At 42.5% G+C, this 13,088-nt stretch overlaps 1 protein-coding gene across 4 annotated transcripts in view; it reads left to right on the top strand.

The window, feature by feature from the left end:
* Positions 1–13,088, top strand: part of FNIP2 (folliculin interacting protein 2) — a 45,865-nt gene that overhangs the window by 3,939 nt on the left and 28,838 nt on the right. Inside the window, exon 1 of one of the 4 annotated variants that reach the window (XM_081208738.1) lies at positions 10,791–11,479. The exons of 2 other annotated variants lie outside the window; for them this stretch is intronic. In XM_081208738.1, the coding sequence (XP_081064864.1) occupies positions 11,244–11,479 (236 nt within the window). In that variant the 5' untranslated portion in view covers positions 10,791–11,243. Of the gene's footprint in view, positions 1–10,790; positions 11,480–13,088 lie in introns of those variants that run through there. One more of the 4 variants, XM_081208739.1, reaches the window with a different exon arrangement.

Here is a 13,088-nt window from a genome sequence, read left to right as displayed (position 1 = left end):
AGATTACTCTTTTTCGTTAATCATGCTGAGTTAACACTGCAGTTCTTTTGCAGCCTCAGGTCAAATGGCCAACTTTTAACTTAGGTGGTAACTCCCTTCCTGGTTCCTTCTGATGTTTCCAGGTGGGAATCCTGTTGCATATATTAAAGCCTCATAACCGTTGCTGGGTCCTTGGAAGGTTATTGGAGTTAGCTGCACACATTCTGGCTGCGATTCTTATATAGCAGTTTTCCTCGGTCTGGTACCCTCCATATATCCCAAGGGCATTAGGCTAAGGAAGATGGATATATGATGACTTCCATGCCACCTCTCCATGTTTCCTGTGAAGTTGCCAGCATCCCCTACACAACCATTCTGTGCATGCCATCTGTGCAGTTCTGAGTGCATAATTTCTAAAAGTGTTTTGACTTAAGCTGATCTGGAAGTTCTTATCCCTCATCCCCTGTTACTAGACGGTGAGTCACCATTACTGTTATTTCTTTTCTGTGCTCTGGAACTGAACCCTATCAAAGGCCAAGGTTATACCCAATTTTTGCTCCTTTTGCTGCAGGACCCATATGTCAACCTGAAGTGGACAGCTTGCACGATCATGCCCTATAGAGGCAGATCAGCTGCTGTGCTGAGTGTTGTCCTTTCCTAGTGCAGCTGTGAAATCTTTTTGCTTTGCAATGAGTCTTTAGTAACAATAAGAGAACTAAACACCTAGCCACATAGTACCTTTACTCCATAGTACTGTGATTGTGTCATCGAGCTGGACTAGCTGAACTAGTTGAGAGTTCAAATGTAAAATATGCAATTTAGAAAAGTGTTGATGACCCACTTCCTAAGGGTGGGGGAATTGACATAGTTTGGCTTTTACTTTATGGCATAAAGCTTTTTGGCTTCTGATACATTCACATGGGCTTAAAATTACTAGTAGGCTGGCAAGCAGGTGAAGGAGATAATCTCTATGCCTATGTGCTGTTATAAAAAGCTCTCTTGGTGTGATGCCATCACAATATACTACAGGCTGGTTGTGGTGAGTTGTTCAAACTGGTGATGATGAGCATGGGCACAGGCAACATTTGCAGGATTGAAATGTATGGAATCGCGTGGAGCTCTAGTATCCGATTTTAGGAGCATTTGAGAGTATCTCAGTGCCCTGGGTAAATCTGATGTACATCTGTGTCTTCTAGAATCTGGTCCCTCTTCCTTCAGCTGAATTGCCAGGCATGCAGTGCACGGGTAACAAAACTTGGTCGCATGTCCATAGAGAAATCCTTAATATTAAAATCTCTCTGTTGGAGCTTGAGGTTGCCTTTGCAGTTGTCTTGAGCAGCCTGCGGGTGGAGAGAGAGTTAGTGAGACTTCCCCTTTTTTAAAGTGATCCCATGAGTGCCTGCTTATGGAAATATTTTGTGGGAATGTATCTCCCCCTCCCCCCACGCCTAGATTTTATACCCTGGTCCAGCACGGTTGATAAATTTGACTACGGGCATTTCCACCTTAGCAGCATCCTTATTTGGAAATGTGTGATATAAGTGGCACAGTTGCGGTACAACTTATTTCCTGCTGAAAACCAAAATGAAAACATATTAAAACCAGTGTGCAATAATTTGCTAAAACTGCTGCATCTAAATAATACCTTGGGATATGTGTTAGCAAGTTTTGAACACAGTAGGCTTCTGCTTTGAATACACTTAAGCTTTGAATACTCCAGTTCTGTCCTTTCTAGGATTTGCAGCTGAACACATGCTTTATTGCTGCTGTTCAGGATCCTTAGCTGGTAACAATATGTTAGCTTTGGTGAATGAGCTCATTCAGTTGGCAGTAGATTGCAAGCCATTCCTTTGGTCATGCTGCAATGCTTAGAGAGAGTCTGCCAGCATGAAATTTAAAAATTAGCAATACTCCATTGCTGATAAAAGGGAAGAAAGCGTAAATGAATTTTGTTGCTTACTTGTTACTTACTTTAATGGTACCATAGAGGTTCTGGAACAACACTATATGTAAGGCTGTGTGGATTTCTACTGTGTTCCTGTTATAAAGTATAAATTCTACAAGTTGTGATTTTTCGTGTAAGTAATTTGGTATGAAGCACCTTGAGTCAGGTGTGCAACTTGCCAGATTTTTAGGAAAGGTAGATGAGAAAGTGGTGGTCAAAACAACTGCTGGAAAATATAGGGAGAGACACATGGCTGGGCGCAGTTTGGTATTGTATCAAGTATCTTCTGTCTTTCTTCTTTGTTGATCACTCGTAGCCGAGTAAGATTGTCTTTCATAAACACGGTTTTAGCAATGATTTCGTAAGTGACTGTAGAGGCCAATTCTGGATCCACACATCCTTCCACATTGGGGACATTGGTTTCCGGGCAGGAGTTGATCCATGGTGTGGATTTGCTAAGCATGCCTTCCTCTTAGCATGTTTATCCCTTGCGTCCTGAGTTTGCGCAATGATATCTTCTGTATACGTATAGCAAAGTGAGCTACTATATAAAGAAGAAAACAAAGGTTTGGTACCTGGGTAGGTGGTCACTGGTCCATTGTGTCTTTTGCTTGAGTATTGGCCCTAACCTGAAAGACTAAGGGAATGGAAGGAAAATGGTGGTTGCGTGAAGGCTAGGTTGCAAGAGGGTTCAGTATGTGAATCTATATAACATGTTTATTGCTTATGAAGTATTTGAGGTTAGGTAAGGGCTTTTCATTTTTTTTTTTTAAATGAGGTGCATGAGTGAATTTGTAAGTGTCATTAAGCTTCTCTAAGACTGAAAGGGTTTGGATGGTTGTTTTTGTTGCAGAACTTTATTCAGAGGAGAGAGCTGCTTCTGGTTACCATGGAAACATATTTTTGGCAGAAAGCAGGAGGCCTTCAGGCAGGACTTCTCCCTGGATTTATTTCAAATAATTTCTAAACCACTTCAAGATAGGATCTCAGAGCGCCTTATGACAAGAAACACAGCATAACAGCAGGAGTGTCTCAGTGAGAACAGTATGGTAAAACACTTCCTTAAAACATCATCAGCTTAATTCAGGGGCAGTGACAACTGGCAGCAACTGCCAGGAGATGCCTGGGCAAAGAGACATGCGGTTTGACTTCACCCCCTGAAGCACACTCCATTGTCTCTTGAGACAGACAGATGCCAACAACAACAATATAAAATACAGTGCTAATGTTCCTATTTTCTTGATATAAAACTGTAATTGAGTTATTGTAGTTACAAGTTAAACGGGACTGCCACAAAATATTGCAGTGGGGAGTGCTTCTTCAGCTTGGTATTGCAGTCACTTCATTCTATTCCTGCTCCACAGTCCCCCAGTTTCCTTTTATTTCTTTTCATTCTGCACCAGACCAGAACCTTCTATATTCACTAAGCATGCCTTAATTTGGCTGCCTCAGTTCTCCCTGCACCCTGCATCATACCAGGGTTTTTTTTGCACATGAGGTGCACCTACTTCTACTACATCAAACCTTTTATAGGCAGCTCTTGCTTCTATCCATAACCATCCCTGGTGACATTTACAAATCCGGACAATAAAGAGGTTACCTCTCAAAGAGTAAGAATTTCCAGGACCCTTGGCAAACTACAGTTCCCAGGAATATTTTTTATTGGGGGGGGGGAGCCATATGCTTTAAATGTATGGTGTGGATCTGACCTTGGAATGACATTTTACATGTCATACCAGAACAGGCGGAAGCACGAGAGCTGCTATAGAACCTACCTATTATAACATTACACAAACGCGTCTGCAGACTCTTGCATAAGTGTTTGTGGAACAATGCTAGAGGCAATTTCCCTACCGTTCATGGGTTGGGGGGGGGTTGCATTCAACCTTTGATAGATATGTCTTGTCTCTGGAATCTATTGCCACTTTTGCTACAAGAGACAGCTTAAGGCCGTGTCATGGCTGTACACCTAGGATGAAACCATTTTAGCCTTTTAATGCTCCATTTCCGGTTTAAATATTAAATCAGATAATGTTGCAATGTGATTGCTAAATGTCCACTCATATTGTGAATTCTCATTAAGTCTAAATTGAAATATCTTTCATTGTAGGAAAATTATTCCGTCTCATGTGCAAGCTATAAAAAAGAGCTCTTCCATCCTTCTCAATAAACCTTTTTGTAAAAAATCATCTCCTTTCAAATGAATATAGTAAGTTGACTCCAGCAATTTTACCAGCTCCCATATACCTTGACAAATGAGTATAGAAAACAGTGAAGCCATTTCCGGACTTATGTTTATCATCTATCTCATCGGAGGCAGGATTTCCTAGCATTCATCACCAGTTGAATATGCAAACATCACTCCATAGTGGGGTTTTTTTTAATGTTACATGCTGATAAAGTTATAATGGTAGGCATTGTGCCTTTCTTCATTCTCCTTGCACAAAGACTTATGTGCATTGTGCTAGTTGTGACAATTCTATTCCTCTTCAAACGTTAGAATAACACCTATACGAGCATGTTAACTTGAGGATAGTGCCAATGGGAGACTATTATTATTATATAACTTATATAATATAACCCTTGTTCTTTTAATCTCATCTAATTATCTAGCACAGCTGTTGCTCAGTCTTCAAATGGCTAGCCATGAAATAACATTTACTAAACAAATCAAAGATCTGGTTCAGGTCATCTTCTGTGGCTACTTCTTTACTCTCCCCAGAGTCTCCTAAATCCATTTTCACTTGTGGTGCTTTGATGTGGTGCATTAATGTTTGTTTTTTGTTCAGTGGGTGATGGTAGCTTAAACATTTTGATGCAAACAGCAGTAGTGTAGTGGAAAATTCTGAAGTGCAGCACTTTTGGTGACAATGCATAGCCATGTCCCCAAAGCTATGCCACTTCTAGGATTATAGAACAAAAATGAATTTCTGACCAATGCAAACATTATAGCTTCTAAAGCAGGGATAGGCAACCTAAGGCCATTGGGCCAGATGCGGCCCAATCACCTTCTCAATCTGGCCTGTGGATAGTCCATGAATCAGCGTGTTTTTACATGAGTAGAATGTGCCCTTTTATTTAAAATGGATCTCTGGGTTATTTGTGGGGGATAGGAATTCGTTCATATTTTTTTTTCAAAATATAGTCCGGCCCACTGCATGATCTGAGGGACAGTGGACCGGCCCAAGGCTGAAAAAGGTTGCTGACTCTTGTTCTAAAGCAACCCAGCTTTTTTCGTACTGTGATCTCCACTTTAACATCTAGCCTGATGAAGAGTTCTGGTGGATTCCAAAGCTTGCACACTATTCTGTGACATTTGTGTTTATCATATTAAAGTGGTTTTGGAGTTTTGCAAAATAAAAGTGGTACTTTAACCCATAGTTTTTGGTGTGCATGGCTATATAGATTTATATATATGTCCTTCAGCTTGGCTTACTTGGTGGATATCTCACTAAGAAAAACTTACTTATTTGAAATGCCAAAGACTGGCAGATAGTGCCCCAGGAGATGCCATCATCATCTCTGCTGTGCTGGTGTTGGATCCCAGCCAGATGGGCAGGGTATAAATAATAAAATTATTATTATTGGCTGACTACTTTTATTGAAGAGGCCTTTGAGCTGCATCACTGAAACATTTCTGAAGCAGCACTTTTAATCAAGCTGGTACTTTCTAGTCATTGAGCAGGTAACAGAAGCAACATTAATCTCTCTCTCTCTCTCTCTCTCTCTCTCTGTGTGTGTGTGTGTGTGTGTGTGTGTTTGAGAGAGAGAGAGAACCCCTAACACTCCTCCACAAACAGGAACATGGAAAACTGCTGAACAAACTAGGAAGCACCAGTCAGAAAATGTAGCCAAGCCCATGTATCAGGATGCCAAACCCAGGTGTGGTCAGGAAGACTCAGCTGACCTGTGCCTGCTGTACGGGAAATCTTGGGCAATGACATCAGTTAGTAATGAAGGGCAAAAAATGAAGCTGGTGCAATCGACGACTGTGGGTGCTAATTGTATCTATTACCTGGGCTCTCTGCCGTCACAGAAAGGCTTTGATTTTTAAAATGACACGCTTAAAATACATGGTAGAGGCTTGAGGGAAAGGTGTGGTGGGTTGGGAAGGTAAATGCAGGCACATTAAGGCATAAGGTAGATTTCTGTGTCTGGCAAAGAGCTTTTCAGTTGGTTATGTCCTGGCAGCCTCTCTGCTGAGCACTGTGTTCTTGGAAGTTGGATGCATCACATGGTTCCGTCTGGAACAAGTGCCCTGTGAAATGAGGCATCATCTGAGATGAGGAAGGATGAATGCGAAATGCAATGACTCTGGGCAGAACCCCACCCCTTGTTTGGAAAACAGCAAATGCTTTGGCAAAACAGCTTTGTGCACCAGCAAAGTTTAAATGGATGCGGGAAGTTTGGTGCTAGACCTTAATTGTGCTTGCATTCCATATTGATACATCAAGGAAGACAAAGATCTTGTCATATATATATATGTCTCTTAAAGGCCTCCAGGTGTGTGCGACTGTGTGTATGTAGGTGTGTGTGTTTAAAAACAAATCAGACTTGAACTATTACCCCCACTTTCCTACTTCTTGTGTAAAAGAATCAATTTGTTTTCATTTACTTGCATGGCTGCCAACCTATTTCTTAAAGAGCTCCTGTACCTTCTAAACCAGTGGTTCCCAACCTTTTTTTGGCCATGCCCCACCTAAGCACCCCTAAAATCCTGATCCCCCCAACATGTAATTTTTATTATTCAAAAAGTGAACTGCTATTCACGTGGAGGAAGCCTAAAAGGCCACACACTGTTAATAACTCATTCTTGAATTGCCCCCTTTAAAAATCAAATTGCCCCCCTGTGGGGCGTGTGCCCCACATTGGGAACCATGGTTCTAAACTATGATTTATTATTGTTTATTGCATTTATATTCCTCATTTTTCTCCAAGGAGCTCAAAGTTGTATACCGTATTTTTTGCTCTGTAAGATGCACTTTTCCCCTCTTAAAAAGTAAGGGGAAATGTGTGTGCCTCTTATGGAGGGAATGCAGGCGGGAGGCGCTGCTCAGCACTCCCTTTAAAGAGCTGCATGGAACATGTGTGCGGCTCTTGGGGCCCTTCTCCCTCCTTGGGGAAAAGCCCCCGAGAGCCGCACACATGCTCCACACGCTCTTTAAAGGGAGCGCGGCTCTTGGGGGAGTCTTAGCCGCACGCAGTCTCTCCCAGGCAGGGGATGAAGGCTATCCCATAAGCCGCACGCTCTGTCACTTCCCCCACCTCCCGCAAAAGCCAGGGATAGCCGCACTCCCTTTAAAGAGCGTGTGGAGCGTGTTTGCGGCTCTTGGGGGCTTTTCCACCTCGGGGAAAAGCCTGCAAGTGCCACACACAGCTCCACGTGGCTCGTGAAAGAGAGCACTGAGCAAAGCCTGAGATGCATACAGGCTCTGCTCAGTGCTCCCTTTAAATAATTCCCCCCCCCTTGCATTCCCCCTCTAAAAACTAGGTGCGCCTTATGGTCAGGTGCACCTTATGGAGTGAAAAATACGGTACATGGTTTCCCCCTTGTCATTTAATCCCCACAACAACCCAGTGAGGTAGGTTAAGCTGAGATGCAGTGAGTGGCCTAAAGTCACCCAATGAGCTTCATTGCTGAGTGGGGATTTGAACCTTGGTCTCCCGGGTCCTAGTCGTGATTCTAGCCACTACATCACACTGGCTGTCTAAATATGTGTGTGATAACCCAGCAAGTGGTTTTGTTTTTTCCCATTGCTGCATCTTCACGTCAGGAAAATTTATGCCACTTCCATACACACCCCCATTCCACATCTGTTTAAAGGCACAGGAATCCTGTAAGGTAGGGAAGGAAAGTTGCCAGTTGCCTGTGAGGGAGAGAAGGAAAATTTAACTGCTTCCTGGAGTTGAGCTGGCCACAATTAAATTGTTAGTCTTTAATGTGTCACAAGGTTCTTTGTTTCTGTGCTGTGACCATTGTCTGCTTGCTGGTCAAGCTTAATCATCAGTGATAGAAGGTTAATGGTCCTGTTGAGTCTTGGTTTGCAAAACTGGATCCTGTGATCCCATATTAATGTACTGGGATTCAAAGCCTCAGTATTAACGATTCCAATATACATAACAGTTCAGTACACTTTAGAACTGGCAGTCTGCCTTGTGATCCTGAAGGTGTCCTGGTGTCGGATTTTTCCTCAGGATTTTCTCAGTTCCATTAGATCATAAGATGAACAGCATCCATTCCTCAGAAGGTTTATGGCATATAATGATCTACAAACAAAGTGTCATGCAGATAAAGCTCAGGTGTTTTTTTTCTCCCCCTCTTCCCGCTCCCCACAAAGCTGAAAGGAATTTGGAAAATCTAGGATATGCCCTTCTTCTGAAGGTGATTTACATGTAAACAAAGGATCATGAAGGGTTCCTTGGCATTTCTGCAAGAGCTGGGAGAACTATAAAGAGGAAGTGGACATAATTGGATTTTATAACCAGTTATTAACTTCTGCATAGCAAAATATTCTAGAGCCCGATCTGAGGAAACTTAGTATAGCCATGTTGCTGAAGCTAAGCAGGTCTTGATCTGATCAGTGCCTACATAGAAGACACATGTGTTCATTGATGGAAGAAAGGCAGGAAAATCTGTCTATCTCTTGAAAATTATGGGTTGTATCCTACTATGACTGCTTTCTCCGACCCAGAGAAAGCTTCTATGTCCAGAAAGAGAGGGGCAGCCCCCCCCAGTGTACTTTTCCAAAGGGTCCCCCAAGTTTCTGGAGTACATTTTGGGAGGCATGATGTGGGGAGTTGCAGAGGGAATGGGAATTTATGGAAATTGCTCCATCACTCCCCACCTCCTTCATGGCAGTTTTTGCTGGAGCAACTATCCTTTTGTGCATAGGCATACATAATTGGTAACCCCCCCCATGTGTCTATACCAGGCATAGGCAAGCTTGGCCCTCCAGATGTTTTAGGACTACAATTCCCATTATCCCTGACCACTGGTCCTGTTAGCTAGGGGTGATGGGAGTTGTAGCCCCAAAACATCTGCAGGGCTGAGTTTGCCTATGCCTGGTCTTTACATTTACCAGGCCACTTTTTCCTGTATTGTAGACTATGTGTGTATCTGATACAACCTATTCAGAAACTAAAAGTTGTTTCCTCCCTGTTGTGTAATTCCTTTGCTGTGATAGCTGTAAAATTTCCATCCCTTTAGTTTAGTTCATTAGCAGCATTCTGTTTCCCCCTGTGTAACTCAACCCAGGACCAAAAGTTAGACTCTGTAAATCACATGCCCTCAGTATTTGTGGCTTACAAATAGGCCTTGTGAGAAACTGATAACGCTTCCTCACAGTTAAACAGGTGGGATACAGATCAGCAATGCTGGCCTGATTGCTTTGCATTCAATGTGAACTTTGCATCAATGTGATGAGCCCTTTATAGCCCATGCATCTAGTGGAATGATAGCATTTATGTTTCTGTTACTGTGGAAGTCTGTAGGCTGTTGAATTGTATTCCGTTATAGATCCGTTGCTAGTTGTTGCGGTCCTTATACTGTGTGTGCAGTGAGGGGCACATTTGGGTGTCTTGCTGCAGCTGTTTATGCCCTTTATTCTGAGGGTATTGTGAAAGATTCTGTATATCTTTGCTTGTAATTGTTCTGTGAAAAGCAACCCAAAAAATAGTTGGTTGGCATCTGTCTCGGGAGACAGTGGGGGAGTGCGCCTTTGGGGGTGAAGTCAAACTGTTGGAAGGTTGTAGCGCCTGCTGTAGCTGTAGAGACTAATGCAGGAGAGACATGTTTTGTTGCAGCTGGGGCAGATGTGGGGAAAGTATATAATGGAACTAAAGTGTCATATAATCTGGAGCTAATGGCCATGTTTGCACACCATGTTAAACCAGATTAGTGCAAAGTGAAGGAGGTGTAGCAAACCTCATGCTCATTCATTCCTCTTCTGTACTCCTGCATGGGTTCAAGTTGGCTTGTTTTCAACCTAGCCATAGGTATTAGCAACATTTTGTCATTTTGGACAAAATGGTTAAGCAGAAGCAAAGCCTTCCAAATTCTTCTGCATGGAAAGAAAGAGAAGGGAGGACACAAGAGCCATACTGGCTCAAGCACCAGGCCTATCGGTCTGTTCCCACAGTGGTTAACCAGACGCCTATGTAAAGCCTGCAAGCAGGATAGTGGCACCCATCCCACTTGTGATTCCTAGCATCCGGTATACAGAGGTGCACTTGCCTCTGACAGTGGAGGTAGAGCATAGCCACCCTGTGTGGTTTAGTGCAGCCTTTCTCAACTTGATGCCCTCCAGTTGTTGTCCTATTATAGCTCCCATCTTACCTGGCCATGGGCCATCCTGCCTGTGACCGGTGGAAGTTGTAGTCCCAACAGCATGAAATGCTAACTTTATTCTTTAACTTCCATTCTGTCCATTTGTGCCAGAGGCAAAAGCAATAATGGATCTAAAATAAATCTGCAGTGTTGCTTAGTTGACTTAAAACACTGGTTGTGTTTGACTGTAACTTAAGTGTAAAGGGCAAGGGGGAGTGTCTCTTAGAAATCTCTCCAGGCCTTCAAAATTTTCCTGTGCTCTTTAACCAGCCCCTGTGTGTTGATCATCATCTCGCACTATATGGGAATTGCTTACAATATTATCAGCACTAGAAGACAAACATTCTAAGGGGTGGGAGGTAGGGAGGTCGCTGTACCATCCTTTGTGTTAATCATTCCCTACCGATAACCTGTGGCATTGGTGACAGGTTCCTGTTTGCATTGGAAGTGATGGTGCTGAGACACAAGGTTGCTAAGAGCTGTCAGATGACACTTGCTCACATGAGCCCATTAGGAGGGTGTTGCAGCCAGTTTTAAAACAAGTTTGCAACTAGGAAGTCAGTGAGAAAGCAACCTCTCTCTATATATCCAAGGCCATCTGGTTAGGTCTTGTGATCAAATAATTGCTAGCTACAGAAGCATACCAGGAAGCAAGAGAGTCATAGCTCTTACTAGCTACTGCATCTGACAGCAAATTGGTTGGATTACTAGGATATTCAAGTTGTGCTTATTTCTTTTTTTGAAATTAAATTATGTAGTGCATTGTGAGCCTTTGGAATAGGGAATATTTGCAGGCATGATGCAGCAAGGACCACTCCTTTAAAGAAAGAAGACAACAACAAAGAAGAAGGAAACCCAAATGTATGCTGTTCAATTCTTGGTTGAATTTCCTCCCCAGTGAGAAAGTTTATAACCAATAGATACTGAACCGTAATGAAGGACCCTAGGTAGATCACTCTTCAGTACACACTGGCTACTTCAAAGAAGTGATGAATGTGTGTTTGTGTAAAAGAGAGAGGGAATACCTGTGAGCTCAACATGTGTGGAGGCCCGCCAAAGACGTCAAACAGCACAGGGGACCAGACTGAAAAAGGAAGAGAGATTCGTGGTTCCTCTACCACATTGGAGAACAGCTTTTCAAAGGCAAGGTTGAATAAGGCTAAGAAACCACTTGTGGTGGGAAAGAGTTCCAATTATTCAAAGGGAGTATCTGGAAAGCTATCAAAAAGGTAGGAAAGCTTAATTCAAAAATTGCATTTTGGTGGGGTAGGACTTTGAGACTATGCATTCTAACTTGCATAGTAGAAAAGTAAGACTAATCCTAAAAAGGGGCATCACAGTTTTAGCCAATTAACCCCTCTTCCAGGGAAATCACTTGGCAGTTACCCTTAATATCTTAACTATATTACATATTTGATGCTAACAAATTATTGTGCAGCTTAGTTGGAATCTAACTAACTGAGAGAAGGAAGTGTTTGACTGAAATGTTGTGCCTGCGTTGGTTGTGTATATTAAGATAAGGAGATTGAAAAAGGATTCTCCATGTGTGGCCCTATGAGCTACAGATGTGGTAAGTGCTAGCAATAAGTGAAATTCTTTAACGTTTACAATTTGAATAGGTTCCTCAAAAGGCATGTAAAACAGACTGATTTTACACACATGCTACCTCCAGCACTTCATTATTTAACAAAATTAATGTACAAATTAACAAAATTAATATACCGGAAGGACAGATCGTGAAGCTGAGGCTCCAATACTTTGGCCACCTCATGAGAAGAGAAGACTCCCTGGAAAAGACCCTGATGTTGGGAAAGATGGAAGGCACATGGAGAAGGGGACGACAGAGGACGAGATGGTTGGACAGTGTTCTCGAAGCTACAAACATGAGTCTGACTAAACTGCAGGAGACAGTGGAAGACAGGAGTGCCTGGCGTTCTCTGGTCCATGGGGTCACGAAGAGTCGGACACAACTAAACGGCTAAACAACAACAACAACAACGTACCACTTGCTTGTCAATCAAACCTCTAAGCGATTTACAAAAAAATAAAGCAAGCCTGAAAATAAAGAAGAAATTTTAAAAATAAAAAACCTTTACAATAAGTGGGAAAAGATTAAAATACATGTTTGTCTAAAAGATTAAAATACATGTTTGTCTAGAATAAAATGTTTTCAGCAGGTACCAATAGGAGTGCAGTGAAGATGCGAGATAGTTCCGAAGAGTAGGTGTTGCCATGCTAGAAGATATTTTTTCTTTCAAGTGTGGAATGGATATTTTGTGGCACCTATAAAGTGGCAATGAAGCAGTAGGGTGGGCCTAGGTTGGTAGCTCCAGAATCCTAGTTCGAGTTGTCTTTTGAACCTCTGAAGTTGAAGATCTCCATGAAGGCAGGTTGTATGTATTCAGCAACTTGGAAAAAGAGGCAGATTTCCACTTTCCTGTAGTAATAAATATTGCAGTACAAACCCACAGATATGTTCAGAAACTCAAACGCCCAGGAAGGGAGAGGGCAGGTTGGTGTTAGAAGTGTGTTCAGTGGCTAAAGAACTGCAGTCCTTTTCAACATGTAGATTATTTTGTCACCCAAGAACAGTGTTTGGTGACCTTTCCTTAGCACAGAGCTGGATGTCTTGCAGATACTGAGCCATGTATGGTATAATATTGAAAGAAACAGAATTTGACTTCTCTCTTATTGTTAAAATCTGTTGGTGGAATCAAGGAGTTCAGCCACCTGTGAGATTCTAAGCCAGGGATGCGAGAGTCTGTAGCACACCTGGATGTTGCTGGACTACAGCTCCCATCATCCCTGACTGGAATCATCATGTTGACTGGAACTGAT

The sequence above is a fragment of the Podarcis bocagei genome (genome assembly GCF_964188305.1).
Source record: "Podarcis bocagei genome assembly, chromosome: 9".
Lineage (NCBI taxonomy): Eukaryota > Metazoa > Chordata > Lepidosauria > Squamata > Lacertidae > Podarcis > Podarcis bocagei.
This window is presented reverse-complemented; position numbering and strand designations above follow the sequence as displayed.